At 40.0% G+C, this 27,986-nt stretch overlaps 4 protein-coding genes across 7 annotated transcripts; 2 read left to right on the top strand and 2 right to left on the bottom strand.

Annotated features, from left to right (window-relative positions):
* Nucleotides 1-454: 454 nt before the first annotated feature.
* LOC139629496 (uncharacterized) lies at nucleotides 455-4,430 on the top strand. Of its 3 annotated transcripts, XM_071492144.1 has the most exons (4): nucleotides 455-509; nucleotides 656-724; nucleotides 1,185-1,373; nucleotides 1,485-4,430. In XM_071492144.1, the coding sequence occupies exons 3-4, from the start codon at nucleotides 1,239-1,241 to the stop codon at nucleotides 3,204-3,206; spliced, it is 1,857 nt and encodes a 618-aa protein (XP_071348245.1). In that variant the 5' UTR covers nucleotides 455-509; nucleotides 656-724; nucleotides 1,185-1,238; the 3' UTR covers nucleotides 3,207-4,430. The 3 variants fall into 3 exon arrangements, with proteins under 3 accessions (XP_071348245.1, XP_071348246.1, XP_071348243.1); XM_071492145.1 differs by lacking the exon at nucleotides 455-509 and having other exon boundaries at nucleotides 648-724; nucleotides 1,185-1,381; nucleotides 1,483-4,430; XM_071492142.1 differs by lacking the exons at nucleotides 455-509; nucleotides 656-724 and having other exon boundaries at nucleotides 815-1,373.
* A 2,079-nt stretch (nucleotides 4,431-6,509) lies between these two features.
* LOC139629497 (tripartite motif-containing protein 16-like) lies at nucleotides 6,510-9,066 on the bottom strand. The gene has a single exon (XM_071492146.1). The coding sequence runs from the start codon at nucleotides 8,861-8,863 to the stop codon at nucleotides 7,181-7,183; it is 1,683 nt and encodes a 560-aa protein (XP_071348247.1). The 5' UTR covers nucleotides 8,864-9,066; the 3' UTR covers nucleotides 6,510-7,180.
* Nucleotides 9,067-13,509: 4,443 nt separating this feature from the next.
* crfb16 (cytokine receptor family member B16) lies at nucleotides 13,510-22,630 on the bottom strand. Of its 2 annotated transcripts, none has more exons than XM_071491512.1 (7): nucleotides 22,223-22,630; nucleotides 21,157-21,283; nucleotides 18,240-18,430; nucleotides 17,109-17,233; nucleotides 16,647-16,794; nucleotides 15,246-15,397; nucleotides 13,510-14,819 (listed from the first exon to the last, which is right to left on the bottom strand). In XM_071491512.1, exons 1-7 carry the CDS (start codon nucleotides 22,341-22,343, stop codon nucleotides 14,655-14,657), a joined length of 1,029 nt encoding a protein of 342 aa, XP_071347613.1. In that variant the 5' UTR covers nucleotides 22,344-22,630; the 3' UTR covers nucleotides 13,510-14,654. The 2 variants fall into 2 exon arrangements, with proteins under 2 accessions (XP_071347613.1, XP_071347612.1); XM_071491511.1 differs by having other exon boundaries at nucleotides 14,509-14,816; nucleotides 22,223-22,472.
* Nucleotides 22,631-25,512: 2,882 nt separating this feature from the next.
* On the top strand, nucleotides 25,513-27,986 carry LOC139629672 (tripartite motif-containing protein 16-like). Its single transcript, XM_071492446.1, has one exon. It carries the CDS (start codon nucleotides 25,654-25,656, stop codon nucleotides 27,331-27,333), a length of 1,680 nt encoding a protein of 559 aa, XP_071348547.1. The 5' UTR covers nucleotides 25,513-25,653; the 3' UTR covers nucleotides 27,334-27,986.

Genomic DNA, 27,986 nt, shown 5'->3' with positions numbered 1-27,986 from the left:
CTTTGCGCTAAGATACGATTAGTAATACTATTATTAAATAGACATGTAGACTTATTTTAATTATTCTCTGTGTTCGGCTTGTTTTGTTTTTTGTGTGATTTTAATAATTGTTTTATTTGTTGTTTTTGTGTGTGACCTCTGTGTGGAAGCTGGAGGGGTGGGGTGGGGTGGGGGGGGGTGGGGGGGGCATATAAAGGAATAAATTGTATTATTTCTTTAAATAGGTTTCAGGTTTCTGAACTGACAATTGGCAGTGCTTTGTCCATATGTTATCATACTAAAACTGAAACTGAAACTACAGTCACTGGCTGATTTTTTTTTCAATGCATGCCCGCTCATTACTGGGTACATTAAATAAATAGATAAAAAATAGAAAAAAACATTTCCTAGACTGAAAAAACGTAATTTGTGCCACTTTCTGCAGTTTTCATTACATAGAAAGACATCAAGGAACGTCTGACTCTGGACACTGGACTCCCACAGTGACGTGCTCCATCGCATTACCTAAGGTAAGGTAAATGATAAATGGGGAAATGTAGATAATATAATATAATAACATAATGATCATAAAAAATATAATTACTGATCCATTAACATAGTTATGTTTTTAAAGGTACTTTGTTCTTTTTGTATTTTAGGCATTTTGGAGATAATGATTTAACTCTCAAGCAGCACTTTGAACTCACAGCAACAGGACAACAGGGGCTGAAAAGAGCCAACAAAGGTTTGTTGTAATTAATCTCCAGCATCTTAATACTTCAATATGTTTACTAGACTGTTAAATTTCTACAGCCAGGACCAAAACTCTGCACCATGGCTGCTAATTTTGCTGTAATCTCACTATGTTCAATGGTGCAATGCTCTCTGAGAAACATTCTTGACCTGCTCCTGAGAGAAGTCAACAACGAGATGTTCATGTTTTACAAATTAAGCAGATTTTTTTCTGTCTAACTGTTTATACTGATGACTCAACCAAGAGAAGTTTATGTCCATTACAGTGTAAAAATCCTCTAAGGATCACCTGAAATTATCTATGGAATAATTAACTTGCCAAAGTTTACTTTATCATTCACTACCAGCTCAGCTTTTGCACAATTACTACAAGCAATAACAACACAGTGATACTGTCAATGTTGCTACAAGTGTGATTGTTATTATCATTTTTTGCATTTCAATATATGCAGATTCAGACCGGAGAGCACATCGCAATAACAGAAGCAACACTCACATCAAGATGGATGAACTTGTCTGATCACAAAGACTGGATTTTCTCATTAGATGTACCTCCCCCAGGAGGACAGCTGGTACCAACTGATTACAAATTATTTGCCTTCATCATAATGATATCCAGATTATCATCTGGATTTCGCTCGGTTTGGAGGTCAGTTAAATTGTTCTTTTCAAAATCAAAAGTTCCTGAAGAAACCACAAATTTTAATGTTAATGTTAATGTTAATTTACAACCTATTCACTGTATTTCAGAGGAGCCAGAGTGCAGTAAACGACTTGCTGCTGCTGTTAGAGAAAAAAGCAAAGAGCTGAAACACGAGTCAGGGCCTCTCCCTGTTTATAAAATTTCTCTGACAGAAGAAAAAATCAATGTGGCTGGGTGCAAACATTTCACTTTTGGGAAAGAGACCACGAAACATAATCGCACTGTCATGGTTCTCGGAGCAACTGGTGCTGGCAAATCAACTCTTATCAATGGGATGATCAATTACATTCTAGGTGTTGAATGGACGGATTCATATCGGTTTAAGTTAGTTGATGAGGGTCAGTCAAAGTCACAAGCTGAAAGCCAGACCTCTGAGGTCACTGTGTACAAGATCAACCACCAGGACGGCTTTAAAATAGGGTACTCACTCACTATTGTAGACACTCCAGGCTTTGGAGACACGAGGGGCATAGAAAGAGACAAGATGATCGTGGAGCAGCTACGTAATCTCTTCTCTGCTGAACTTGGTGTCAGTGAGATTGACGCTGTGTGTTTCGTAGCTCAGGCTTCTTTAGCACGACTCACACCAACACAGAAGTATGTGTTTGATTCAGTGCTCTCAATCTTTGGCAAAGATGTGGCAGAAAACATCAGGGTTCTGGTGACATTTGCAGACGGCCAACGTCCACCTGTTCTAGAGGCGATCAATGCTTCAGGGGTCCCATGTCCTAAGACAAAAGACGGTCTGCCAGAACACTTCAAGTTCAATAATTCAGCACTGTTTGCTCACAACAAGTTGCCTGCAACAGAGAGCATGAGTGGGGATGAAGAAGATGGAGGCTTTGATCAGATGTTTTGGGACATGGGCTCAAAAAGCATGAAGAGGTTTTTTGCTGCTTTGAATGTAATAGAGACCAAGAGCCTGACAATGACAAAGGAAGTCCTCAGAGAAAGAAAGCAGCTGGAGAATTCAGTTGAGAATTTGCAGAAGCAAGTAAAACTTGGTTTATCCAAACTAGAGGAGATAAAAGAGATAGCTGAGCGACTTAAAGAGCATGAGGCAGAGATCAGCAGAAATAAGAACTTTGAGTTTGAAGTCACGGTCACAAAGCCTGTTCAAGTGGATATTTCTGATACTGGATTTTTTCTTACTAACTGTCAGCAGTGTCATTTTACCTGTCATGGTGATTGTAGCATCGCAAATGATGCACTTAAAATAGACTGCAGCGTAATGGAAGATGGATACTGTACCCAGTGCCCAAGAAAATGTGTTTTTAGTGTACATTTTAATCAGAAGTACAAATGGGAGTACAAGGAAGTTAAAGAAAAAAAAACCATCAAAGAGTTGCAAAAAAAGTACCTCAAAGCCTCAAAGGCTAAGATGCCTGTGCAGGCTCTGATTGAAAGACTGAGGGTTGAATATGATTTTGTAAAGGCTGAGGTGGTGACACTAATGGAGAGATCTGCCCAGTGTCTAAACAGACTTAAAGAGATAGCAATGAAGCCAAATCCTCTCTCCACTCCAGAGTACATTGACATCCTCGTTGAGGGAGAGAAATATGAAGGCAAACCAGGCTGGAAGCAAAGAGTTCAGGCCCTGATGGCCATGAGAGAAAAAGCAGAGTACATGGCTAAAGTAGAGAGAGGGGAGAAACTGCTCCAGAGTCCATCAACTGACACCCAGTGTTTTAATATAGGCCAAACGAGGAACAGTGACAACCAAGACAAGACTGATAACAGGAATGACAACGCTGAGACTAATACCAAATAAACCAAAACAAGACAGGTAGAGCTGGTACGGCCACGGATTTCCCCAATCGATTCAATTCTGATTCACAAGGACCTGATTCGATGCAATTCCCATTTCATTTTGATTCAATTCAGTATGGACAGTTCTCTATGGATAGAAATATTTCAGTTAGGATATCAGTTTTGTTTGGATATGAATGAGATTCTCAGTTACATTAATGCACTTTCTATTTCACACGACCAACAGGTTAGACACACATCTGCAGAAATAATAGGTAGGTAAGTAACGTGTGCTGCTATTACCCCGGTGCACTGGCTACCGTGTGTCCCAGCAGGTACACACGGCTTCTTCTTCTGTCGGCTTCTTCTTGCACGTCTTGCATATGGCTTAGCTTTTTTCTAGCTCTTTGCTGTCTTCATAATTTTTTCTAATTTTTTCAATTTCTTCAAAAATTCCCCATCAACTCTATTTACTGCCCATCAAGATGCAACTTTTCAAGCAATTATGGCAGAGGCTGTCACAGCCAGCTAAGCAGTATTTTTTGATGTTGAATCAAATATCTAACGTGAAAGAGTTGTTAGTGATGATGAAATGATTAATTGGTTCTCCAGCTGTGAAGACTCATCCATCCTGTGTGGTTAATAATGTTTGTGTGTCAAATTAGATAGATAGATAGATAGATAGATAGATAGATAGATAGATAGATAGATAGATAGATAGATAGATAGATAGATGACAACAGTGAAAGTAAAGTGCATGTGACTATAGAAATATCTTTGCATAACGTTACATAACATCCTTATATTTCCCACAGTTGTTCTTGATACACATAACAATATGATATATGTGTGCCATGTGAGTATTATCTAATTTCATGTAACCATGAGCTTTATGCTAGGAATTCATTCTATGGAATATGGAGTAATGGTTTTTTTTTTGTATCATAAATTTATAACATTGTAATGTTTCTTGTATTGGCTTCATATTATTACTTGTTATTATATTCCTGTATGGTAGTGTTGGTGTTTTCTTTCTGTCGTTGGGGTATTCCACAGGTTTGATACACAAGGCTGAAAACGCTGGTTATAAATATATCATGCATTACTATCAGGACAAGGGTTTCTTTGTTCTCTTGAACAGTATAAAAAGAGAGCTGCACTATTGTTCATTGGAAATTTCTGCTGATGCTTGTGTGAGTTAACAGTCCTCTAAACTGTACAATATATATAAATCTTTACAATTATATGCAGTGTTGTCTGTGTTTATTTTATTTTTTTCACCAAAGAATTAATTTCATACAGTATATTATACATGTGGTATGTGTACTTCTGTGTATGTGTGTACAGTAATAGAACTTATTTGGCTTCAATGCAGTTATTCCACATCTGTCAGAGGAGGCATGTGATAGTCTCTGATTATAGAACCGGCACTCCGTGAGCCCTATTGACACACTTCAAATAAGCATATATATATATATATATATATATATATATATATATATATATATATATATATATATATGTCAAGAAGTGAACATGTGAGTCATGTGGTGCCTGCTAGGTAATGCAGTTTATATAGGGTCAATATGAATCGCCCAGAACTTGGAATGGACAGAGCATAAAAAAGTACCGGCACAAGAAACAGTACGCTAAAGAGCAATATAAAGAAGTTCCAGTACTGCATACCAGCCCACTTAGAGTACTGTTCAGAACCTAGTATGTGGCTGGACCACCTATGGTCAAATCCTGATTTTATAACTGCAATGTTGTCTGACTAAACCACCAAACACATAAATTGAAGGCAAAGATTGAGCTGAGATTTCAGCTGGATTTACTGTAAAATGATCACTCAGAGAGAAAGTTAGGAGACAGAATATCTTTATTCTTTTGTCTCTCCCACAGAGCTCAGCTCCTGTCTGGGGTCTAATTAGCCTTTATTGACTCATAACAGACTTTTATAACAGGCAGGTTTTCATGTCTAAATCCCCCTGTCTGACATGTAGAACTGGTCACAGCTGTATTTTATTTTATTGTGAAGCCTCGTTACCAATGACCTCTCTCTCTCTCTCTCTCTCTCTCTCTCTCTCTCTCTCTCTCTCTCTCTCTCTCTCTCTCTCTGCTCAGTGTGTCTTATGTTTAGTTATTCCTCTGCCTCCTTTAGTAATAATGACACATGTAATCAAAATAGTTAATTGCTGTAATGGAGACGAGGCTGCCCTGCTGTTGCAGTCCAGTCAAAAAATACTCACAATAGAGTATCGAGGCTGGCACACAGTTTACTTTATTCTGCTTTCACAGCAATTCACTCTGTAGAACATCACGGCAGAACTTTTGTTGGACCAAAAGGGTTTTATTCTTCCTTTAGTGGAAGCTATATGCCTCTCTGTAGAATAAAAAATACAGCTGGACCAACGCAAGAAATAATGTTAAAAGAAATACACCTTTCAGTTTTTCCATACAACACTGATAATTAGATAATTAGTTTAAATTATGTTTAAACTCATTATTTTGTTTCATTCCAGACAACAGAAGCAGTCTTCATTTAACTGTAGTGTAATTAAAGTGTAATTATAGTGTAATTGCGAAAATCACCCATAAAACAAATTCTATCTTTGAAAGTAATAATTTTAAAAAGTCAATCACATTTTTTTAAATCAGGTCTTTTATTAAAGTCAAAGAACTGATACCACAGAGTAGAAAAACTCTGATGCAAGTAAAAGTTGTGAAATTGGCATTTTACTGAGGTAAAAGTACAAAAGTAAGAGTCAGAGTAAAGGACAAAAACTCTGGAGAGCAGCAGGTTGTTTTGTGTGTGGAGAGATTAAACCTGGAACAGAACCGGTCACAACCGGTTTTAATCAGGTCTGGATTCAAACGTGTGGCTGTGAGGAGACGGAGCTAAACACTGAACCAACAAGTTTCACCTCCATGAAAATCAGCATCAAAACACATGAAACCTCCTCAAGTCCACATCCACACATGTTTTGTGTCCTGTGTGTCATGACTGGACTGAACTTGTTCACAGTGAAACTTGAGCAAATGATTTCTCACTGTTTCTCCAGGTGTTTGAGTCTGTGTAACAAACTCTCTGTACTGACTGAGCTCAAACCAGATGTTGGTTTGAAGAAGAAAACTCTGCTCATTTCTCTGTGACAAATGTGTTTTAGTGAAGGAAGCTGAAAGGACAGAGACTGACTGACAAATGTTCCTCTGCCCTGAACATCAACACTGTAACACTTTAGTTTTTGCTGCTTTGCCTCATATTAGTTTCACATTTTCTCCATCAGCTTTGAATCAGATCCTGGAATGAAGACACAAGAAAACATTTGATTGATTATTGAGGAAAATCAACTTTATTGATGATGTGAAGCTTCAGTTTGTTCCCACATTGAATCAGTAAAGTCTGTTCAATGACTCTTGTTCAGTGATTTCATGAACAGATTGACTTCATCAACACAATCAGTTTGTTTCACCTGAATCTCAGACGGAAAAGAAAAGAATCAATCGTCTCCTCATTGATTATTATCATGATAAAGACACTTTGATAAAACCTCATAGACCTTATTTGTAAGTTGATTTGAACAACAACAACATTTGTTCTGACAAACACATCAATGTAAATGTAATTATAGATTTGTGTCTTTACACAGTGAGAACAAAACATCAGTGATAAAGGAAGGTCTGCTGATTTCTCTGTTAAGGCCCATGCAGTGGAAGAGAAACAACAACACAAAAATACATCAACACAAATATCCAACAAACATTTAGAGCACAGACAAGTTTGTGTTTTCATGTGGACAAATGTGAGTTTAGGTCAAACAAACATGATGATGAGCAGTGATATCCTCCATGGCTCCAGCTCCACCTGAACAAACTCAAACATCAACACAACCAGAAATGAGAAGAGGTCAAAGTGATGACAGTGACTCTCAGCAACAAACACAAAGACACAAAATAAACTGAGGAACTAAAAGACACATTTTAACTCAATTCTGTCTATTTGAGTTTACAAAACTCAGCTGTGTCTCCATCACACCCATAAAACCCAAGTCCAGCATGTAGAGGCTGAGTGAATGTGGTCTGGACTCTGTGGAGGAGAGTCATGGTTTCAGAGACACTGTAGAAGGACAGAATACCTGCTCTGTGATCCAGGTACACTCCTACTCTGGAGGACTGAGGACCTGAGACTGGAGTGTTGATTTTGGAGTGGTAAAATAGATATTCATCACTTTTTGTGTAACAATTCAATGCCAAAGATTTTTCATTGTATCCAAATCCACATTCATATGAGTCCCCTGCTCTGCTGATATTCTTGTATGCGACTGCTACATTAACTCCTCCTCCTCTCCACTCGACCTCCCAGTAACAACGTCCAGTCAGACTCTCTCTACTCAGGACCTGATCCCAGTTAGTGAATCTGTCTGGATGACTAGAATAAGACTGTGGTTGACTCATAAATTTTACTTTTCTGTTTCCCTCAGATAATAACAGCCATGTGTGTGCTGTGTTTGGATCCAGTGTGATTTCCTGTGAATATTTTAAGAATCCAGCTCTGGTCTTGGGCTCTGGTTGTGGCAGCAAAACATCCACTTCAGTCACTGTCAGTGAGATGTTTGTCCATGTCTCTCTCAGAATGTCCTGTAGTTTATCTCTGAGCTCTGACACAGCTGCTGTCACATCCTCAAAGTACCTCAGAGGACGGATATTGATGCTGGATGAGTCTGTAGATTGACTGAGTGGTGACAGTGAGGGGTAGTTGTGTAGAAACTGGGTGTGATCCTCTGTAAGTGAGAGCTGCTTCAGCTCAGCGTCTTTCCTCTTCAGCTGAGTGATCTCCTGCTCCAGCTTCTCCTGAAGCTCTTTGACTCGACTCACTTCAGTTTCCTGCTGGGATCTGATCTGCTGCTTCACATCAGAGCTTCTTTTCTCCATGAGACGGATCAGCTGAGTGAAGAGCTTCTCACTGTGCTCCACTGCTTTATCAGCAGAGCCATTGATAGCCTCCACCTCCTGTTGAAGCAGCATCACATCTTTCTCTCTGTCCTGGATTCTCTGCTGGATGTTTTGTCGACTCAGCTGGAGCTCTCTCTGCCTCTCAGTCCTTTCTACTGCAGCTGAGACTGTGTCGTGGCCTTTATGTTCATCCACAGAGCAGAGATAACAGATACACTGCTGATCAGTGCGGCAGAACATCTTCATCACCTCATCATGACGAGAGCAGATGTTCTCCTGGAGCTTCTTGGAGGGCTCCACCAGCTTGTGTTTCTTTAATGGAGCTGCTTCATAATGAGGCTGAAGGTGTTTCTCACAGTAAGAGGCCAAACATTGCAAACAGGATTTGACAGCTTTCAGTTTTCTCCCAGTGCAGACATCACAGGCCACATCTTCAGGTCCAGCATAGCAGTGATCAGCAGGAGCAGCTTGGAGTCCAGTCTTCTTCAGCTCCTCCACTAAAACTGCTAACATGGTGCTTTTCACCAGGACAGGCCTCGGTGTGAAGGTCTGCCTACACTGAGGGCAGCTGTGGATTTTCTTCTCATCCTCTTCATCCCAGAAGCTTTTAATACAGTTCATGCAGTAGCTGTGTCCACAGGGAAGAGTCACCGGATCCTTCAGTAGATCCAGACAGATGGAACAAGAGAAGGTTTCCCGGTCCAGCTGAACTCCTTTCTGCGCCATTTCATCTCTCAGTGTCAACGACTGTCTGAGTTTCACTTCCTCAGAAGTGAATCTAGTTTGAGCTGTGATCTACACAACATGTGTCTCTGCAGTGAACGGGGCCTGTCAGCTCTCTCACTTCACCACATGTTGGTTCCCTCCATCTTCAGACTGTAGATCTGAAGGGGAGGGAACAAGGAAACACATGAACAGTGGCGCTGGCTGTGTTAGAGAGCAGGAAGAAGAGGGAGGGTTATCAGGCTGTGACTCAGTCCAGGAGGGGGAGCAGTTTGATACTGTGTGTTTAACCCTTTGTACGACAGAAAGTTCAGAACAAGACAAATAAAGCTGGAGCTCTACAGGCTTACTCACCACACACAGAGAACAACAGTTCACAGGATAAATCAGTGTGTAGATAACTCATCCCTTTGGATGCAAGTGTCGACCTCTTTGCTGTTGTTTGCTGATGTTTGGAGGAGACAAAGAGTCGTAACACAAACAGATATATTTATCAGACTAGAGACAGGAGGAGGTTCAGATGGATTTGGAGAGAAATCTGGTTTTAGCTGAGAACTGATCCAGTTCTGTAAAAACACTGGACCAACAGATTTAATGAGCAGAAAAGTGAATCTTACATTTAAAGATTTGTGGCAGATAAACAGAGCTGCAGACAAATTTACTGTGGTTTTTTTATAGTAAATGTTGCAGCAACCCACTGTAAGAATAATAAGTTTTGTAATGATGGTTTCACTTTAGCAGAGATAAATACATAATATCAGTAAAATGTATTTTAACTATTAAAAGTAAATGCAGCGGCAGAATGTTATATTTTGAGTTTTTCAGTGTAAATCAAATCATAAAATGAAAATGAACTGAACAGTACTCAACACCTCAGACAGTGAAGTTGACAGAGATGAGTGTTGATGATATGGATAGATTAAATTGAAAAGAAGGATGCCTCCGGAAAGTCAAAATCAGTTCAATGATCATGTATGTAATAGGCTTTATAATGTGTTTAAGAAAGTATGGTAAATCAAAAGAAAGATGTAAATTAAAACCAAAACGAAATGTTTAGTAGCCTAATTGATAAGTTAACGTTAAGGTGCGATACATAAATATTCAAAATTGGAAACATTATACTGTGGTGTTAATGAAAATGCTGCAGCAAATATATGTGTTAGCCAATAGTTAGGTTATTTTACAATGTTGATAGGCCACCTGAGAGGGATGATGTTTAATTCTGTCTAATTTTTGTCCAAATCAGTTCAATTACAAGTTAAAGAATACAGTGAATGCAGCATTAGACTATTTAATTAAGAATATCTTTAGTTTTATAAATTAAATAAGACAAAATTTGTGAGTGAAAGGGAGTTGAGCTCACTTATGATTGCAATCAAGACAATACAATACAATAAACTGTATGTGTATCTGTGTATTTGAGTGTATGTATGTGTAAATGTTTAAATGTACAGTGCATCCAGAAAGTATTCACAGCGCTTCACTTTTTCCACATTTTGTTATGTTACAGCCTTATTCCAAAATGGATTAAATTCATTTTTTACCTCAAAATTCTACACACAACACCCAATAATGACAAAGTGAAAGAAGTTTGCTTGAAACCTTTGCAAATTTATTAAAAATAAAAAACAAAAATATAACATGTACATAAGTATTCACGGCCTTTGCTCAGTACTTTGCTGAAGCACCTTTGGCAGCAATTACAGCCTCAAGCCTTTTTGAGTATGATGCTACAAGCTTGGCACACCTATTTTTGGGCAGTTTCTCCCACTCTTCTTTGCAGAACCTCTCAAGCTCCATCAGGTTGGATGGGGAGCGTTGGTGCACAGCCATTTTCAGATCTCTCCAGAGATGTTCAATCGGGTTCAAGTCTGGGCTCTGGCTGGGCCACTCAAGGACATTCACAGAGTTGTCCTGAAGCCACTCCTTTGTTATCTTGGCTGTGTGCTTAGGGTCGTTGTCCTGTTGGAAGATGAACCCTCGCCCCAGTCTGAGGTCCAGAGGGCTCTGGAGCAGGTTATCATCAAGGACGTCTCTGTACATTGCTGCATTCATCTTTCCCTCAACCCTGACTAGTCTCCCACATCCTGCTGCTGAAAAACATCCCCACAGCATGATGCTGCCACCACCGTGCTTCACTGTAGGGATGGTATTGGCCAGGTGATGAGCGGTGCCTGGTTTCCTCCAGACATGACGCTTGGCATTCAGGCCAAAGAGTTCAATCTTTGTTTCATCAGACCAGAGAATTTAGTTTCTCATGGTCTGAGAGCCCTTCAGGTGCCTTTTGGCAAACTCCAGGCTGTCATGTGCCTTTTACTGAGGAGTGGCTTCCATCTGGCCACTCTATCATACAGGCCTGATTGGTGGAGTGCTGCAGAAATGGTTGTCTTTCTGGAAGGTTCTCCTCTCTCCACAGAGCAACGCTGGAGCACTGTCAGAGTGACCACCAGGTTCTTGGTCACCTCCCTGACTAAAGCCCTCCTGCCCCGATCGCTCAGATTGCCCTGGCGGCCAGCTCTGGGAAGAGTCCTGGTGGTTCCAAACTTCTTCCATTTACAGATGATGGAGGCCACTGTGCTCATTGGGACCTTCAGTGCTGCAGGAATTTTTCTGTACCCTTCCCCAGATCTGTGCCTTGATACAATCCTGTCTCGGAGGTCTACAGACAATTCCTTGAACTTCACGGCTTGGTTTGTGCTCTGACGTGCACAGTCAACTATGGGACCTTATATCGACAGGTGTGTGCCTTTCCAAATCATGTCCAGTCAACTGAATTAACCACAGGTGGACTCCAATCAAGTTGTAGAAACATCTGAAGGATGATCAGTAGAAACAGGATGCACCTGAGCTCAATTTTGAGTGTCATGGCAAAGGCTGTGAATACTTATGTACATGTGATGTTTTTAGTTTTTTTATTGTTAATATATTTGCAAAAATTTCAAGCAAACGTTTTTCACTTTGTCATTATGGGTTATTGTGTGTAGAATGCTGAGGTATAAAATGAATTTAATCCATTTTGGAATAAGGCTGTAAAAAATGTGGAAAAAGTGAAGCGCTGTGAATACTTTCTGGATGCACTGTAGATGTGGACTGTAGTAGACTATCAACTGTTGCTCTGATTTTGAGTTTATCAAAATGAAAAAAAAAGCATAAATCTTTGTTAAATGTCTCACAAATTGCCTTAAAAGGGTCTTAAAATTGCCCATATAAAGATATGTAGTATCAGGAATAAATTAACTGCAGTAGCTGAGATATTATTATTAAATAATGAACATATATTGGCAGTATCAGAAACTCATTTAGATTCCACATTTGAGGATACATCACTGATGACAGATGGTTATAATACTTTATTAATAATTTAGAAAAGATAGGAATGCACATGGAGGAGGGGTTGCCTGCTATATTCAAAGTCAAATACCTGTTAAAATTAGACAGGACCTAAGTCTGTTTGAAACATCTGAAGCCAATATCAACAGGATGTTGTTATAGACCACCAGGTGCAAATAGCTGGTGTTGAGACAAAATTTGTGACATGTTGGATCACGCAAGTAGTACTAGTTATGAAATATATTTGTGGGTGAAAATCAAACTAATGAACATATCTGCAGTTTGTGGACTAACACAGGTTATTAACAAACCGACTAGAGTATATTTAAAGTAGCTCAAATAGCTACTTGTATAGGTCATATCTTTAGAAACAAGCACCAGAGTTTTGCTCTTATTCGATATCTGTGCTGTACTGACCATGATCTTATCACTGTAGTTCGCAAAACAAAAGTTCCTAAGTCTGGTTCAACAGTAATATGGAAATTTCTGAATTTCAATCAGGTAAAATATGAGGAAATGGTCAAAAGTATTCTTAGAAAAAAATCCAGAGGTAGCATTACACACTTTCAGTTAAATACTAATGGGAATTGTGGACCATAATGCACCATTAAAGAAATGTATGGTTAGAAATGTCAACACCCCAAAGGCTGGATAAGGAACTAAAAGAACATATGTGGGAGAGGGATCAAGCTAAACTAACAGCAATCTCATCAAGCCTTAAATTGGATTGGAAAATATAAGGAACAGTGGTTTGCATCAAAACTTGTAGCAGATGAAATGAGGAAAAAGGCTAAGCTCTTCAGTGACTTTGCAGAGGCCAACAAGGAGAACAAGAACATAAAGTTCCTGACAGTGGGTTTGACAAATGAGACACAGAAAGGTTCAAGCATCTACCTTTTCTGTCAATGAGAACTTTGAACCTCCTTCAAAGCCTGAAACTGTGACAGGAAGTGACATCAACCACAACAGTGTGACACTGAAGATTTCTCCACCCAGATTTGGAGCAGAGACCATCACCTCCTCCTCTGTAAAGTACTGTGTCAGAGAAGAGGATGGATGGCAGCAACAGGCAGCGTCAAAGGCTGAAGAAGTCACAGTGAGCGATGTGTTCAGATGCAGTGGCCTCAGCTGGTGTCGGACCAGCCAATGAAATCCCGATCGACATCCCAGGACCGAACTGTCCTCCCTGGTGAGGAGTCAGGGACGGTACATGTACAGATGCTAAATGTATTTTAAAAAAAAAAAAAAAAGAAAAGACACAACCAACACAATACAATTTAAAAACGTAACTGCAGCTTAAAAACATTTACTCTTCTGTCAGATTTTCATACTTTATTTCATACTTATTTTTCCATATTCTTCATACTCATACTCAAACTTGTGTTCCCATTAACTTGTGTTTGATTTCATTTCATCATTTTTTATTTCTCAGTTGTTTCATGCTCAAATACTTGACTAGTCTTTAAATATGATTAAGTTACAGTTAATGCAGCTTTATGCTAAACACAATGTTCCACATTGTAACAAGTAAGATGATGATGACAACTAATGGCAAAGTTGATCTTTATCAGCAAAAGATGAAATAGCTTGACGTTTTTTTTGCCTGTGTCATATTTGTGAGCATGAACAAAAAAAGTTGTTTTTCTTCATGAGATAAGAGGTAATTACTCATATTTATAAAATACAAAGCACCCAACTATAAGATAGTGATGACATTTGTTTCACTCTGTCAGGATTCATGTAAAATAAAAACATACAACATTACAGCCACTATAAAACCACCAACACAAGTAAAAACATGTAACACTACAACATGATAGCAGCATAAACAAAACTCAGAAACATCCAGTTATACTTGATACACTAACATCAGCACAAATAACAAATTCAAACAACTGCTGCAAAAGCAAAACTGTTTTATGATCTGACGCCATCTTTGATTATGTCTAAGCACAACAACAACTTGTTTAAAATGAGGGAAACATCATTGTTTGGTTTTAAATAATGTCACAGTTACATTAATTATCTTAAACCATGTGGTTAAGGTTATGGGGTAATCATGGCCGTTTTAAAAGAAGCCGAGATGGAAACAAAAGTCCAGTGTTTTGTTGTTTCCCTCCTCCGACCACCACCTGGCTTCCTCCTTCACTCCTGATGGACAATAATTCCACAGTTGGGTCTCGTAACTTTAAAGTAAACGTATGTCATTTTTTGATATTTTATCACTGAACTAAAAGTCACAGGGCCTCATGCTTCATCTCCCTTAGGCCACAAACCCTGGTCTGCAGGTCCAGGTCCCAGCTGGACCAGCAAAGTGCTGCCTGTGGCCTCTTCCGAAGCAGATCAGTTGTGTCTCTGTGCTGTCATGCTGTTTCCTCTTGTTTCTTCTTTTGCTGCAGTTTTTCCCACAGGACTTGAAAGCAGCACATAATCAATACTCCTCCCTGAGACACAGGAGAAACATTTACTCCACAAAATCCGCAGCGAGTGGAAGTTCACTTCTGTCGTTTTCCAGATGTGACGTGAATCCGGCGGATTCGGAGTCGACGCTCTGCATCATGTGGATCCGCTCACAACGCTCCTCCTCCTGACGACCCATCTGGATTTCAATGTTGATGTCAGGTTGCTGCTGAGAAAAGATGAAGAAACAGCAAAAAAGTTTCCTTAGTTTTCTTTAGTTTTCACATTCAGAAGTTAAAGTTTCAGTACGCATTGATAGAACACTATACACACAATATTCAGAAATACACTCACAACAGCATATTGTGATTTAGTCTGATTAAATCTATCTTTGTGCCTGTATGTGCCTTATTTCCACATATGAATGTTTTTCACAGAGAGGTCACAGAAACAATAAATCACAAGGCTGACAAATAAAAAAAAACGTCCACAATTAACAACCAATTAAACAAACTAAGCAGCTTTTGCTTTTGTTGCCCCTGAGGTGTTTTATATCCACAGAACATTTTAATAATAATAATAATAGGAAGGCAACAAGATTTCCTGATGGAGTATTTTTGTGTGTCTTCGTGTATTTGTAAGCGATGGAACTGACCAGTGAGCGAGGCAGTGGCTCTTTATGGAAATATGTTTGGCAGGCGTCATGACGACAGTGTACGACGGACCAGAACACAGCAAACAGGAGAGCCGCCATGATGATGACAGTCACAGCCGCAGTGGTCGGCTTCTTCCACACAGCGTCTGGACCTGCCCACAGTGAAACACCCATCTCTCTGTTCACACACTGTTGGGATGTTATGGCTGCTATAGTTTTTACAAAGCAGATCATTTGGATTTGACAGCTGTGCGGAGATGAGAGGTGTGATAATTATCTTCTGACGGTATCCATCATTTTTGGCCATTGTCTCTCAATGACATCACATTGGGATCTAGACCCGTTAACCCCACCAGCGCTGAGGGAAGAGCTGATTCTCCATTTACTAGTTTTTGGGGTGTTTTTTGAATTTTTTTTTATGTTTTCACTTGTGTCTGTTTGTCTATTTGTTTGTTTGTCAGCAGGATTATGCAAAAAATACTCAACCAATTTGGACCAAACATGATGGGGTGGTGGGGGTGGGGGCTATGGAAGAACCCATTATATTCTGGTGGGTTGTGTCCAGGCATTTTGTATCACTTCTTAACATTGGAGCATTTTCAACATTTTTGTTAATTGGATCTTGATGTAACAAAATCACACATATTGATGGTATCGTGATCTGTGAGTTTGTTCAGTTAGTGACAGATTCTGATAATAATCTGCATCTGACAGACGTGTGTACGACAGCTGACTGAGGTTTTTTTAAGAGCTTGGGAAGTCGCAGTAAAGTGAAAAGTGAGAATAATTTTGTGAACACATTTTTTGAGGGTCAGGTATTTTTGAGGGGCTTTTTGTAAAGTGACACTTTTTGATTTTCAGGAAAGTAAAATCTGAGTTTTTTGGAAAGGTATTTTTGTAAAATTAGAGAATTTTTGAGAGTTGGGACATTGCAGGAAAAAGAACAAAGAAAGAAAAAAAAGAAGAAAGTTTGAAAGTTAAGAAATTTTAGGAAAGTTTTGGAGGAAAAAGATGGAACATGGGGAAACTTTTACAAAGATACTTGGTGAAAGTAAGGACACTTTGGAACGTGAGAATATTTTTGGAAATGGGAACAGGGAGAAATAAATAATACGATGTATTACAAATACAGATGTTTTTGTAATGTGAATAAAAATCTCCCCATATTAGATAATTTTATTAAATAACATTTTGGAAAGTAGCAACATTTTTGAAACACTGAGGATATTTGAAGGAATTGGAAATATTTTTAGACATTAGAATATTTTAGTAAAGTAGGAAATGTGAGGGTGTTCTCGGGGTGAGGACATTTTACTGAAGTGAGGACACATACTGTGTCCACTGAGGTCGTCCCAAGCAAAGAAGCAGAGCGAACGAAGAGAGAAGAGTTTGCATGTACACCTGTGACGGACACACAGTGGGGGTCGGTGCTGCCGCTCTGGAGGTGTGGTTGCAGGATGGTCTGAGCTCTGACGCAGTACATGGCTCCATCCTGCAGGTCGGCCACATGCAGCACTTTCTGCTCAGCTGGCATCGTGTAGACAGCAGCCTGAAGAGAGAGAGAGAGAGAGAGAGAGAGAGAGACTATAATATAATACTGTCATAACAAGTCTCTGTTTGTTTTAAATGAGACAATAAAATATGAGAAAAGACAGAAGGGAGGAACAGAACGAGGATGTAGGAAAGAGAAGCAGGGAAGACAGATGAAGGAAAGATGGAGCATTGAGGATGAAGGAAAGGAAGGAGAGAAAGCAGGAAAGAGAAAAGAATGGAGAAAAGAGGAAAAATGAAAGAAAGGCAATGACAATAGTAGGACTGGACAGGAAACAAGAAAGGAAGACAGAAGGAAACGTGAACTCTGACCTGCAGCTCCTGGCCTCTCTTCCACACCACCACACTGACGATGGCGGTGTGAGGAAGGTTGTCAAACGACACCTGAAGGGCGTCACCCACCGTGGACACATTCATCTCCGGCACTGTCAGCACCGCTGCACACAAGATTCACACTCTCACTTATTCATTCCTTCATTTGTACAAAATCCAAACACAGGAGGACTCAGCGAGCATTGTTAAAAACAGACTACCAGAATCTGTTTTTGCCTTTAGTGTGAGTCAAGTGAGCCACTTTTTGTTTACCCAGGGCCAGCGAAAAGGTTTTGTGGCGTATGAATCTACTTTGGACTCTTTAAACGTTGCTCTTGATCCCTGGCTCTCCTGAACCCAGACTGCATCAAGACGGGCACGGCAGAGGGTGATGTGACCCCACAACAACAACAACAAGCTATTTTTGTCAGTTATATTTTAATTGCCCCTCTGCACATCAAGGTTTTTTTATAATGTTAAATATCACGATCTCCCAGCGATGGGGAGAAATTTATTTATTTATTTAGTTTATTTCCTAAGAGTTGATCTGTAAAAGCAGAGAGATCCTCAAATTACATTTTTCATGCATCACCTGTGGATCAGGTTTATATAGACAGACAGACAGACAGACAGACAGACAGACAGATAGATAGATAGATAGATAGATAGATAGATAGATAGATAGATAGATAGATAGATAGATAGATAGATAGATAAATAGATAGATAGATAGAAACTGTAATGATCCTAGACGGAAATTCAAAATTCCAGTTGCTTGCAGTAACACATTAGAATAAAAAAACCATATAGGCTATGTTAAGAATCTATGAGGAGGATAGAGAGCTACTTCATAGATACAAATAAATAAATATAAATATACAGGATAAGTATAAAGGGCGGGGAAGTGCTGTTTATGGGTAAGTTAAAATAATCACAATAACTGGACTCTGGTTTTGTCCATGCATACAGAGGCAGCACCAGCTGGAGCCTGCAGGTGTCGCTGTTTCCCCACAGTGAATCCATTCATAACGTCTGTCTTTCTTCTGTAACGGCTCCTCACAGTGTTGCATTTATCTCATGTTTCATTTCATGTGTGAAGAAGTGAAATCAGTACCAGTGTTCCTGTCTTACTGTCTCTGCGGTTGAAGGGTCGGCTGAGCTCGGTCCAGGCCGAGAGCTCCGACCCGCACTGCGCTCTGACGTGAAGGTTGTAGTCCGAGTCGGAGCCCAGGTCAGAGGTCAGGTCGCAGTGCGTGTGGCCAATCCGCTGGCAGTCGTGAGCGTCCACCCAGCTGCCGCTCTGGACCGTCAGCTCAAACTCCCTGAGGGGACACAACATCCCAGATACACAGAGCTGAGAGATGTTTATGATGAGGGCTCCTCTGGTTATGGTTGCTCATGTGACACTGATTCAAAACCATTTGCTCACATCAGAAAAGAAAATGTGGGTTTTAAAGGCTGCAGAACCCAAACTGAAGTTAGATGGAAAGCAAAGGACAAGAACTTTCACACTGCTCATTTCCTGTACAGTGGTGAAATAATGGCGGGGGGGCCACCTCCAACCAGCATTCATCACTATTATGTAATAAATAAAATGATGAAAAATGTGCAAAATATAAACATTAGTAGAATTTTAAAATTTAAATATGAAGAACATACAAAACCTTGTAATTTTCAAAATATAGATCCAGAGAACAATAAAAACCTAAATAAATAACTATTAATGTTGATGTTGTCACATTGTGAATAACCCACATGATAAGGTCAGATAATTACTGTTAGTTTACTTTAATTCAATAATGAGTTTCTTTTATTATCTTTATCTTCTATTCTAAGATTTTAAAAAATGTACATGTATGTGCAGGTTTACTGAAAATATTTGGCAACACTGCTTCTGAGATGTTCATCCAGGAAATGACATGGGGCCCTTTCAGGGAGGTTTCCTACTGAGATGTCGCTGCAAATCATCTATTGGTTGTAAGGGGGAGGGAGCCTCATTTTGTCAGCCATTTTTGACATTTCTGTCTGTATCTTGAAGCTTTTTGAAGTCAGTGTGTTCAAAACGTGACACAAACTAGTAACGTGTGTCTGCTATTAAATGGTGGAGGAGTTATCTCTGCAACACAAACAGGAAATGCAGGGTTCGTTTCAAACGCAAGGAGCGAAATATTATAATTCACCTCATAGTCTGGCTCAGCTGTAACATCATGATATAAGGATTATGACAAAAACTTGACATGAAAGCTTTTTATTCAACACTTACATGAGTTTTTTTTACATAATTGGTGTGTGTGTGTGTGTGTGTGTGTGTGTGTGTGTGTGTGTGTGTGTGTGTGTGTGTGTGTGTGCATTGTGATCACAACTAACCAAGTCATGAACTAGCTTACATTACAGCTAACAGCTAAAACATTAGCATTGACAGCTAGCACGAAAGATATTTACACAAACACACAATAAACATGATTTAAGTTTGAAGAGTTTAACCACAAAGCAGACCGTGTTGTCACAAAAATAAATTAAGTTAAAAAAAATAAAAAAACTTTCTCAGCTCAAAATGAGTTTGTTCTTGTCAGTGTCTGCCACAGGCTGCTACTTCCTCACATGTGGACTAAGGACTAAGTTGAGCCTGTACAGAGTGAATCAGGTGATTCTTAACTTGCTCCTGATTGGAGGAACTGAAAGTGTTACAGCTGACCTGTGTTACACCCATCCCCAGTCTCTCCTATAAAATAATGCACAAAGATACACTGATGAATATACAGTATAACCTGGTGACTTCAACGTAACTGTACATCGAGGAAAAAGGTTTAAAAAACAAAGATGATTTCTGTGGAAGGAGCTGAGACGTTTTAAAACGTCAGCTTTTACAGACACTGCTCTGCTCCAAACAGGGAAATGTTCTGAGGACTTCTAAGCAGCCACAGGCATGTACCTGAGAATGAATTAAAACTTGTTTGTGTGATCAACAGCTGACACGACACAGACTTAAGACAGAAACCAAACAACGCGCAGACTGTTGATGTGTCACTGCTGCATCAGAGCAGACACACCTGCTGATTATTTGATTACTGAGTTATTCCAACAGGTGTGTCTTTAATGTCTGTGTGATGAGGTTAGAATTAAATTGTGCACAATTATCTTTCCACCCAGCAGGTCTCAGCTACAAGTTTCACATATTTCACTCTGTGAAACCACTGCACTCTCAAACCAGCCTGAACTTTTCATGCTATATTGTTGCTTCTGCATCTGCAATACAAATACAATGAGCCAAAACAAATAGGCCATTAATTAGCCCATATGCAAATGTATGTATATATGTAAATATGTTTAATTTCCATATATGAAATATATGAGCATATATAATAAAAAACTTAAAAATGACTATGAAACCTATTTGAAATTGGACAATTTTATAGATTGTTATATGTCTATCCCATACAAATATGTCTGTTTATGTATGTATGCTTATATTGTAGACAATCATGTCAATATATGTTGTTATTATGCACAGTAGAATGCAAAGGTCTGACACAACAGACCATAATATGAAAAAAATATAAACATATAATATTTATATGTATGTTGTTTTAATAAACATCTATATATGTGTATATATGTCTAATATGTACGTACAGAAATTTTACTATGGGTACTTTATATATTAAACTGACTGATCAACAGCAGCAGTGGTAATTAAGGGTTAATTAGATAAGTCAGGGTAGCTCTTAGCCACCTGATTGCTGCAATTACTGTTAAGAATCTGAATCATGCATCAGACAAATGTGAACACAGACATGATTCAGATATTTTTAGACTCGGTGTGACTCACACACTCCAGCAGCACCATTATCTTTGATGTGCATCACAAATGAACATTCAGAAACACACTTAGAAATGACTAAAAAACAAATGTAAATCTATACATAGTTTCACCAAAAAAAAAAAAAAAAAAAAAACTACGGTACCCATGAACTTAATCAGGGGTAACCAGAAAGGAAGGAAATAAAACTAAAAAGATTAGCAGTGTTTTTGCATGGTTATGACTTACCCCTGGAACTGGACAGAGTAGAGGATTGAGGTGTTGCATGAAGCCTGCAGGGGGCGCCACGACAGCGTGTGCCTCATGTTGACAGATTTAATGGAGACTGAGCTGGGAGCCGGCAGCATCCAGACCTCTGCGGACACAATGAATCACAACAAAATTACAATGAGCATCTGCAGACGGACAGAATCAAGGTCCCAGAGGAATTTATTATTGTCAGGGTGGCGACTTGAGGGAGCGGTGGAGCAATACACCAATACACCACCTGTTACACCAATAACATTGACTTTCTCGTAACAACGACACGTCAGGCTCTGGAATATTAGACAGCAAGTGAACAGTCTGTCAACATGATGGATGTGGCAGAAAGGACTGTGACAAGGACTAGATTAGCTGTGTCCCAATTCAGGGGCCACATCCCTCAGAGGACGTGGCCTACGCAGGTAAGGCCCTTCATAGCCATCGTACACCACGAAGGCTTAAACCAAAATGAGACGGTCTGGTCTATGGACGATTTTCACTAAAGTCCATGTCAGGAGGAGGTTGGGGTGGATGGATGGGTCAACAAAACACAGGAACATGACACAGGGGAGCAGTGTTTGATTCCCTTGTGAAAGCAGCAGTTTATGATGTTATTACTGTAACTATGACAACAAAGTTCGTCTAATCTTGACGAAGCACGACGACCTGTGTGGTAGTTCAGGTTGGAGGACTGATGCAGATCGAGTTGTTTTCACTTTGTTGGTCTGGAATCTTTTTATCAACATAAATTAAAACACATCTTTTCACCCAACAATGTAAAAGATAACTTCCTCTATATTCATTAAGAATATAATTTGGACTAATTAGATTATTAAAACAATACACAATCAAACCATTTAAACTTGACTTTTTAAAAAAAATTGACAGTGCATGTATTTGCAAAACCATTTTTTGTATCTTTTGTACATGTGATACACACTGCACATACCCTCCAGCTCCTTTTATAACATATGGTTTTGTATTGTAACTGATCTCCTTCAGACAGAGTGGGACCTGAAACAGACTCTACCGAGAATGACAGTGAACGCACCATTGTTTAAGTCCAGCAGGACCATCATCATCATCATCATCGGCAGGAGACTTGCAGTCCATCTCACTCTCATGACCACAGTATTCAGTTCCAGACCAAAAGGAGGAAAGGGTCTGGTCATGTCAGGTCCACCATGTCCCAAAACCAAACTGATCCACAATGTAACCTGTAATCCAGAGTACTTCCCAGAAATCCCTCAGCAACGAAAACCGTCTTACTTCTGTTCATCCGTCCTTCAGTTCATCCAAGAGGTAAGTAAAAACCTTAAATCCACTGTGACAATGACACTAATATCCGAGTTAGTCTTCCAGGTTAAGATCCACATGGTCCAGATTCTGAGGTTTCCCTCAGAGTTTATTTCACCATCTGAGCCGTTGGCCCCAAACACATGAAAAGCAAAAGCCGTGTGAGTGTCAGTGTCCTGGACCTGCAGAGAAAAGCTGGTGTGTCCGGATGATGAGGATTGATCTGGGGTTGCAGAGCCAGTCTGACTTGTTGTCATCTCCCTCAGGGCATAAGCTGTCAGCTCTAATTTACAGGCTGACCTCATGACATGCCTGAAGACAGTATGGGGCCCTATAGTTGCTGGTATGTGGAACTTCTTTGTCATTTTTTCAATAACTTGCACTCCATTTGTTGTTGAGAAGAAAAGCCAGAAAATGGCGTAAACAAAATAAAATATTACTGTTCTTGACTGGTCTCTCCTGAGGGGAAGCTGTTTGGAGTTTAATATCAAAAAGTCACAGTTAGTGAAAACAAGAAAATGACTTTTTCCAACTACAAAAAAGATTGTTTGTCTTGTGTGAATCTTTGCATGAAGAACACATCTTAAAAGGTTTACAGAGAAAGAATAATAAGACAGCGCTCTCAGCCGACAACTATTTTGACAGTTTTGGTTTAAGTTTCATCTGAATGTCACAAAGTGTCAAACCCTGTTCTGCATTCAAGCTGCTATGTGTTAAGTAGTTGGCTAATGGCATTGATGGGTTTTTATTTTTAATTAAAGGTCCCATATTGTATAAAGGTAGATGTCCATGTCTTTTTTAGATTACAAAGCAGGTCTAGGTTCTATATTAATACTGTGAAAGTATCAAAGCCTCAGTCCACAAAGAAATGAATACTGCCTGTATTCACAAACTGAGCCTAAAAACCAACCGTCAGGACTTCTGGAACTTTGTGATGTCACAACAAAGCAGTCCCTGCCCTCAGCCACGCCCCAAGCCCAGCCCACCTGGACTCACCGTCCAACCTTGCAGGATTTGGTTTCTCTGGGCGTTCACAGTGGTGTCATAACTTAACGGTGGCCACAATACAAAAGGTTGGGAATCACTGGTTTAATCTTCAGCTGTGTAGTGTATTCTCTTGTGGTGGCTGATGCATCTGTCAAAAAGGACTCGATTTGTGCTGTGCTTGCCGCCAGGTTCAGCGCGCTGTTCTTAACTTACTTCTGAAGTCGGCAACACTGGGGCTCCACAGGGGACTTTTCTGGCTCTGTGCCTGTTCACCCTGTGCCTGGTAGGAGTCTGGACTCACTGAGGACTGTTGTGGAGAGATGCATGCTCTGTAAGATGCAGCCATCTTGGACAATACCAACCACCTTCTCCACAACATCCTTGCAGGCCAGAGAAGCAGCTACAGCAGCAGCCAATGTCTCATCTCTCTGCACTGCAGGACTGAGCAGTTCAGGAAATCCTTTGTTCCCACTGCCATCAGACCATTCAAGACCTTAGCCAAAGGCAGTAGATCATGACACGGACTTAAATAATAACTGAATACATTTGTGATCTGCTGGACAATCAGAATTTTCCCAAGATATAATTATTATTGATTAAGGGATTAAGTGATTTCTGTTTATCCATCTCAAGTCGAGTAAGCAAGTTGGGATTTACCGTGTAGCCTATTCACAAGGAAACTCGTTCTGTCTTTGTGTACCTAAACTCACTTAAACAATTACTCTCATTTTACACTTTTTTTTACTGCTTACATCACATTTGCATTCTTCAGACTTTTTTTCCATTTCTTAATCCCAGTTCAGCTTCTTCTTCATACAAATTCAAGCCAGCAACGCAGTCTAGCGTCATCTTATGTAGAGGCCAGCTGCCCCTCCTCAGTTTCTTCAGAAATATGATCTACTCTGGGAGAGGTTCTGATCACAGTGAAAGGAGAAACTGTTCTCTGTGAACCACAAGAGGGCACCACTGATTCAAATATGAGGCCTTGTCAGACAGGAGGAGAATCATACATAGGTATTAGTTATTCAGATTTCACAGTGAGTGTGTTCGGCTTATGAAGGCTGTGCTGCAGGGTTCACAGACAACTCTCCCCCAACATCTCTTCAACAATAACACTGTAACAATAACACTAACTTTGGATTTCATATGGACTGTATGGACTTTGTGCTCAGTGACAAGCCAAGCCAAGACTGTTTTCTTTGTATTTTATGTTTTGCTTTTATATGCATGATATGGTGGTTTATTGCATTTTACTATGTGTCTATGATGAGTCACTCACTGGACTTTCTACCTTTCTTTGTTGTAAATGACAGATAACACACCCTGTCTCTCACAAACAGCAGATGAGTCTGACTCACTGCAGCAGGTGAACAAGAGCAGAGATCTGTTTTCCTCCAGAGCACAGAGATTGTTTCTGTTCAGAGAAAGTGAAACTGTTTGACAGAGACTCTCAGGAGGTGAAATGGTGCAGCAAGGAAATCAGCTGGACCGAGAAAAATTCAGCTGTTCCATCTGTCTGGATCTACTGAAGGATCAAATGTAAAAAGTGACTGAGTTAATTGCCTAGTGTAGCACAAGCACTCAAAGCAATTCTGTTTATTTGTATAGCTAACAGATGTCCTTAATGGTTGGTCCAATATGCTGGATAATCATGATTCACTGTGAATGGTGATTTCTACCAGTAGATTACTGTGGAAGACAAACATGTTATGTATTACCAAGATTGTTTATTGAATATAAATGTGTAAAAGGAAATGTGATGATTATGGAAACAGAAGCAGGTTAAAGAGAATAGGTTTCACTGAGACTGTGGAATAGATTATTGTATATGATGTGAACTTGCATAAGGAAGACGTTTGATGTTTTGTGTTTACATAGCTTTGATTTTTGTGAAATAAATCAAACTCAGACACACTCTGGAGGAAACAGAGAAGCATTGTGTCTTCATTACTCCGCTCATCACCTGCTTTTTCGGGAAGCATATTTGTCACTGCGGTCCCTGTCCACGGGACCCGTAACAGAAACATAGTTTAAATTCCAACCCGCAGATTCTTGTACTGGAATGTGGAAAAGCCTCCCTCTTCTTCTGCTCTCAACAACACCAGTCTCCACCCTGTACATATATTTGCTTGTTCCCTCCTGTTCAGATCTACAGTTAAGGCAGTGAAACTCAGACAGTCGTTGTCACTGAGAGGAGAAATGGCTCAGAAAGGAGTTCAGCTGGACCGGGAAAACATTTCTTGTCCCATCTGCCTGGATCTACTGAAGGATCCGGTGACGATTCCCTGTGGACACAGCTACTGCATGAACTGTATTAAAAGCATCTGGGATGAAGAGTATGGGAGGAAAATCCACAGCTGCCCTCAGTGTAAGCAGACCTTCACACCGAGGCCTGTCCTGGTGAAAAACACCATGTTAACAGTTTTAGTGGAGGAGCTGAAGAAGACTGGACTCCAAGCTGCTCCTGCTGATCACTGCTATGCTGGACCTGAAGATGTGGCCTGTGATGTCTGCACTGGGAGGAAACTGAAAGCTGTCAAATCCTGTTTGGTTTGTTTGGCCTCTTACTGTGAGAAACACCTTCAGCTTCATTATGATGTACCTCAGTTAAAGAAACACAAGCTGGTGGAGCCCTCCAAGAAGCTCCAGGAGAACATCTGCTCTCGTCATGATGAGGTGATGAAGATGTTCTGCCGCACTGATCAGCAGTGCATCTGTTATCTCTGCTCTGTGGATGAACATAAAGGCCACGACACAGTCTCAGCTGCAGCAGAAAGGACTGAGAGGCAGAGAGAGCTCCAGCTGAGTCGACAAAACATCCAGCAGAGAATCCAGGACAGAGAGAAAGATGTGAAGCTGCTTCAACAGGAGGTGGAGGCTATCAATGGCTCTGCTGATAAAGCAGTGGAGCACAGTGAGAAGATCTTCACTCAGCTGATCCATCTCATGGAGAAAAGAAGCTCTAATGTGAAGCAGCAGATCAGATCCCAGCAGGAAACTGAAGTGAGTCGAGTCAAAGAGCTTCAGGAGAAGCTGGAGCAGGAGATCACTGAGCTGAAGAGGAAAGACGCTGAGCTGAAGCAGCTCTCACACACAGAGGATCACACCCAGTTTCTACACAACTACCCCTCACTGTCACCACTCAGTCAATCTACAGACTCATCCAGCATCAATATCCGTCCTCTGAGGTACTTTGAGGATGTGACAGCAGCTGTGTCAGAGCTCAGAGATAAACTACAGGACATTCTGAGAGAGACATGGACAAACATCTCACTGACAGTGACTGGAGTGGATGTTTTACTGTCAGAGTCACAACCAGAGCCCAAGACCAGAGCTGGATTCTTAAAATATTCACAGGAAATCACACTGGATCCAAACACAGCAAACACACGTCTGTTATTATCTGAGGGAAACAGAAAAGTAACATTTAAAAGTCAACAACAGTCTTATTCTAGTCATCCAGACAGATTCACTGACTGGTGGCAGGTCCTGAGTAGAGAGAGTCTGACTGGACGTTGTTACTGGGAGGTGGAGTGGAGAGGAGAAGGAGTTTCTGTAGCGGTTGCATACAAGAATATCAGCAGAGCAGGGAGGGGGGATGAATGTGGATTTGGATACAATGACAAATCTTGGGCATTAGATTGTGATGAAGACAGTTATGAATTTTGGTTCAACAATATCAAAACTCCAGTCTCAGGTCCTCAGTCCTCCAGAGTAGGAGTGTACCTGGATCACAGAGCAGGTATTCTGTCCTTCTACAGTGTCTCTGAAACCATGACTCTCCTCCACAGAGTCCAGACCACATTCACTCAGCCTCTATATGCTGGACTTTATCTTTACTGTATTGGAGACACAACTGAGTTGTGTAAACTCAAATAGACAAAGGTCATTTAAATTGCAGTTGGTTCAAATCTGTATTTTACTTCATCAGTTTATTTTGTCTCCATGTTTGTTGCTAAAAGCTCATTGCTGTTGTGTTACTGCACTGCACACAGATCACCTTTGGTTTGCATTGGTTTGAAAAATCACATGTGGCTAAGAGTCTGCTCTTTAGTATGAAGCTGGATATTAAATACACAAAAAATATTTTATAGAGGAGTATTACTTTTATTCAATGTTTCAGTTAAACTCTTATTGCAGTGTTAGACCATACAGTAAATTGAAAATAACTGCCAGATATTGAAAGTTCCAAGTATTCTGGAGACATGGACAAAAGCACTTACTCACAGGACATTTTCTGACCTTTTTATGGTCAAAATAAGCAAAGGACTCCGGGCGGCCATTTTGAGGCTCAGGTGTCAAAGGGTTAACCCAAACCTTGATCTTATGTTGACCTGACAAAGTCTTTTGGTACCTGAGTCTGATCAAAAATGAACCACAACACTGTGACATCACAAAGATGATTGGTTTTTCAACAGTGGTTTCTGATGGTTTTGAAAGTCAAAGACAAAAAATATCATCCTGCTGGTGGTGGCATCAGATCAGAAAAATCTCTATGTTTAATCCTAAAAAGCACTTACAAACTAAATATG

The sequence above is a fragment of the Trachinotus anak genome, unplaced genomic scaffold (genome assembly GCF_046630095.1).
Source record: "Trachinotus anak isolate AG129_WGS33_773 ecotype Australia unplaced genomic scaffold, CSIRO_AGI_Tana_v1 ptg000012l, whole genome shotgun sequence".
Lineage (NCBI taxonomy): Eukaryota > Metazoa > Chordata > Actinopteri > Carangiformes > Carangidae > Trachinotus > Trachinotus anak.
This window is presented reverse-complemented; position numbering and strand designations above follow the sequence as displayed.

Bases quoted from the DNA above. Each gene is read 5' to 3' on its own strand.
- LOC139629497 (XM_071492146.1), bottom strand. From the start codon at position 8,863: ATGGCGCAGAAAGGAGTTCAGCTGGACCGGGAAACCTTCTCTTGTTCC.
- crfb16 (XM_071491512.1), bottom strand. From the start codon at position 22,343: ATGACCAGACCCTTTCCTCCTTTTGGTCTGGAACTGAATACTGTGGTC. The intron at 18,431-21,156 runs GTAAGTCATAAC...GTGTCCCCTCAG, and splicing joins TACTCTGTCCAGTTCCAGGG to GGAGTTTGAGCTGACGGTCC. The intron at 16,795-17,108 runs GTCAGAGTTCAC...CTCTCTCTTCAG, and splicing joins AGAGAGGCCAGGAGCTGCAG to GCTGCTGTCTACACGATGCC.
- LOC139629496 (XM_071492142.1), top strand. From the start codon at position 1,179: ATGCAGATTCAGACCGGAGAGCACATCGCAATAACAGAAGCAACACTC. The intron at 1,374-1,484 runs GTTTGGAGGTCA...TGTATTTCAGAG, and splicing joins TATCATCTGGATTTCGCTCG to GAGCCAGAGTGCAGTAAACG.
- LOC139629672 (XM_071492446.1), top strand. From the start codon at position 25,654: ATGGCTCAGAAAGGAGTTCAGCTGGACCGGGAAAACATTTCTTGTCCC.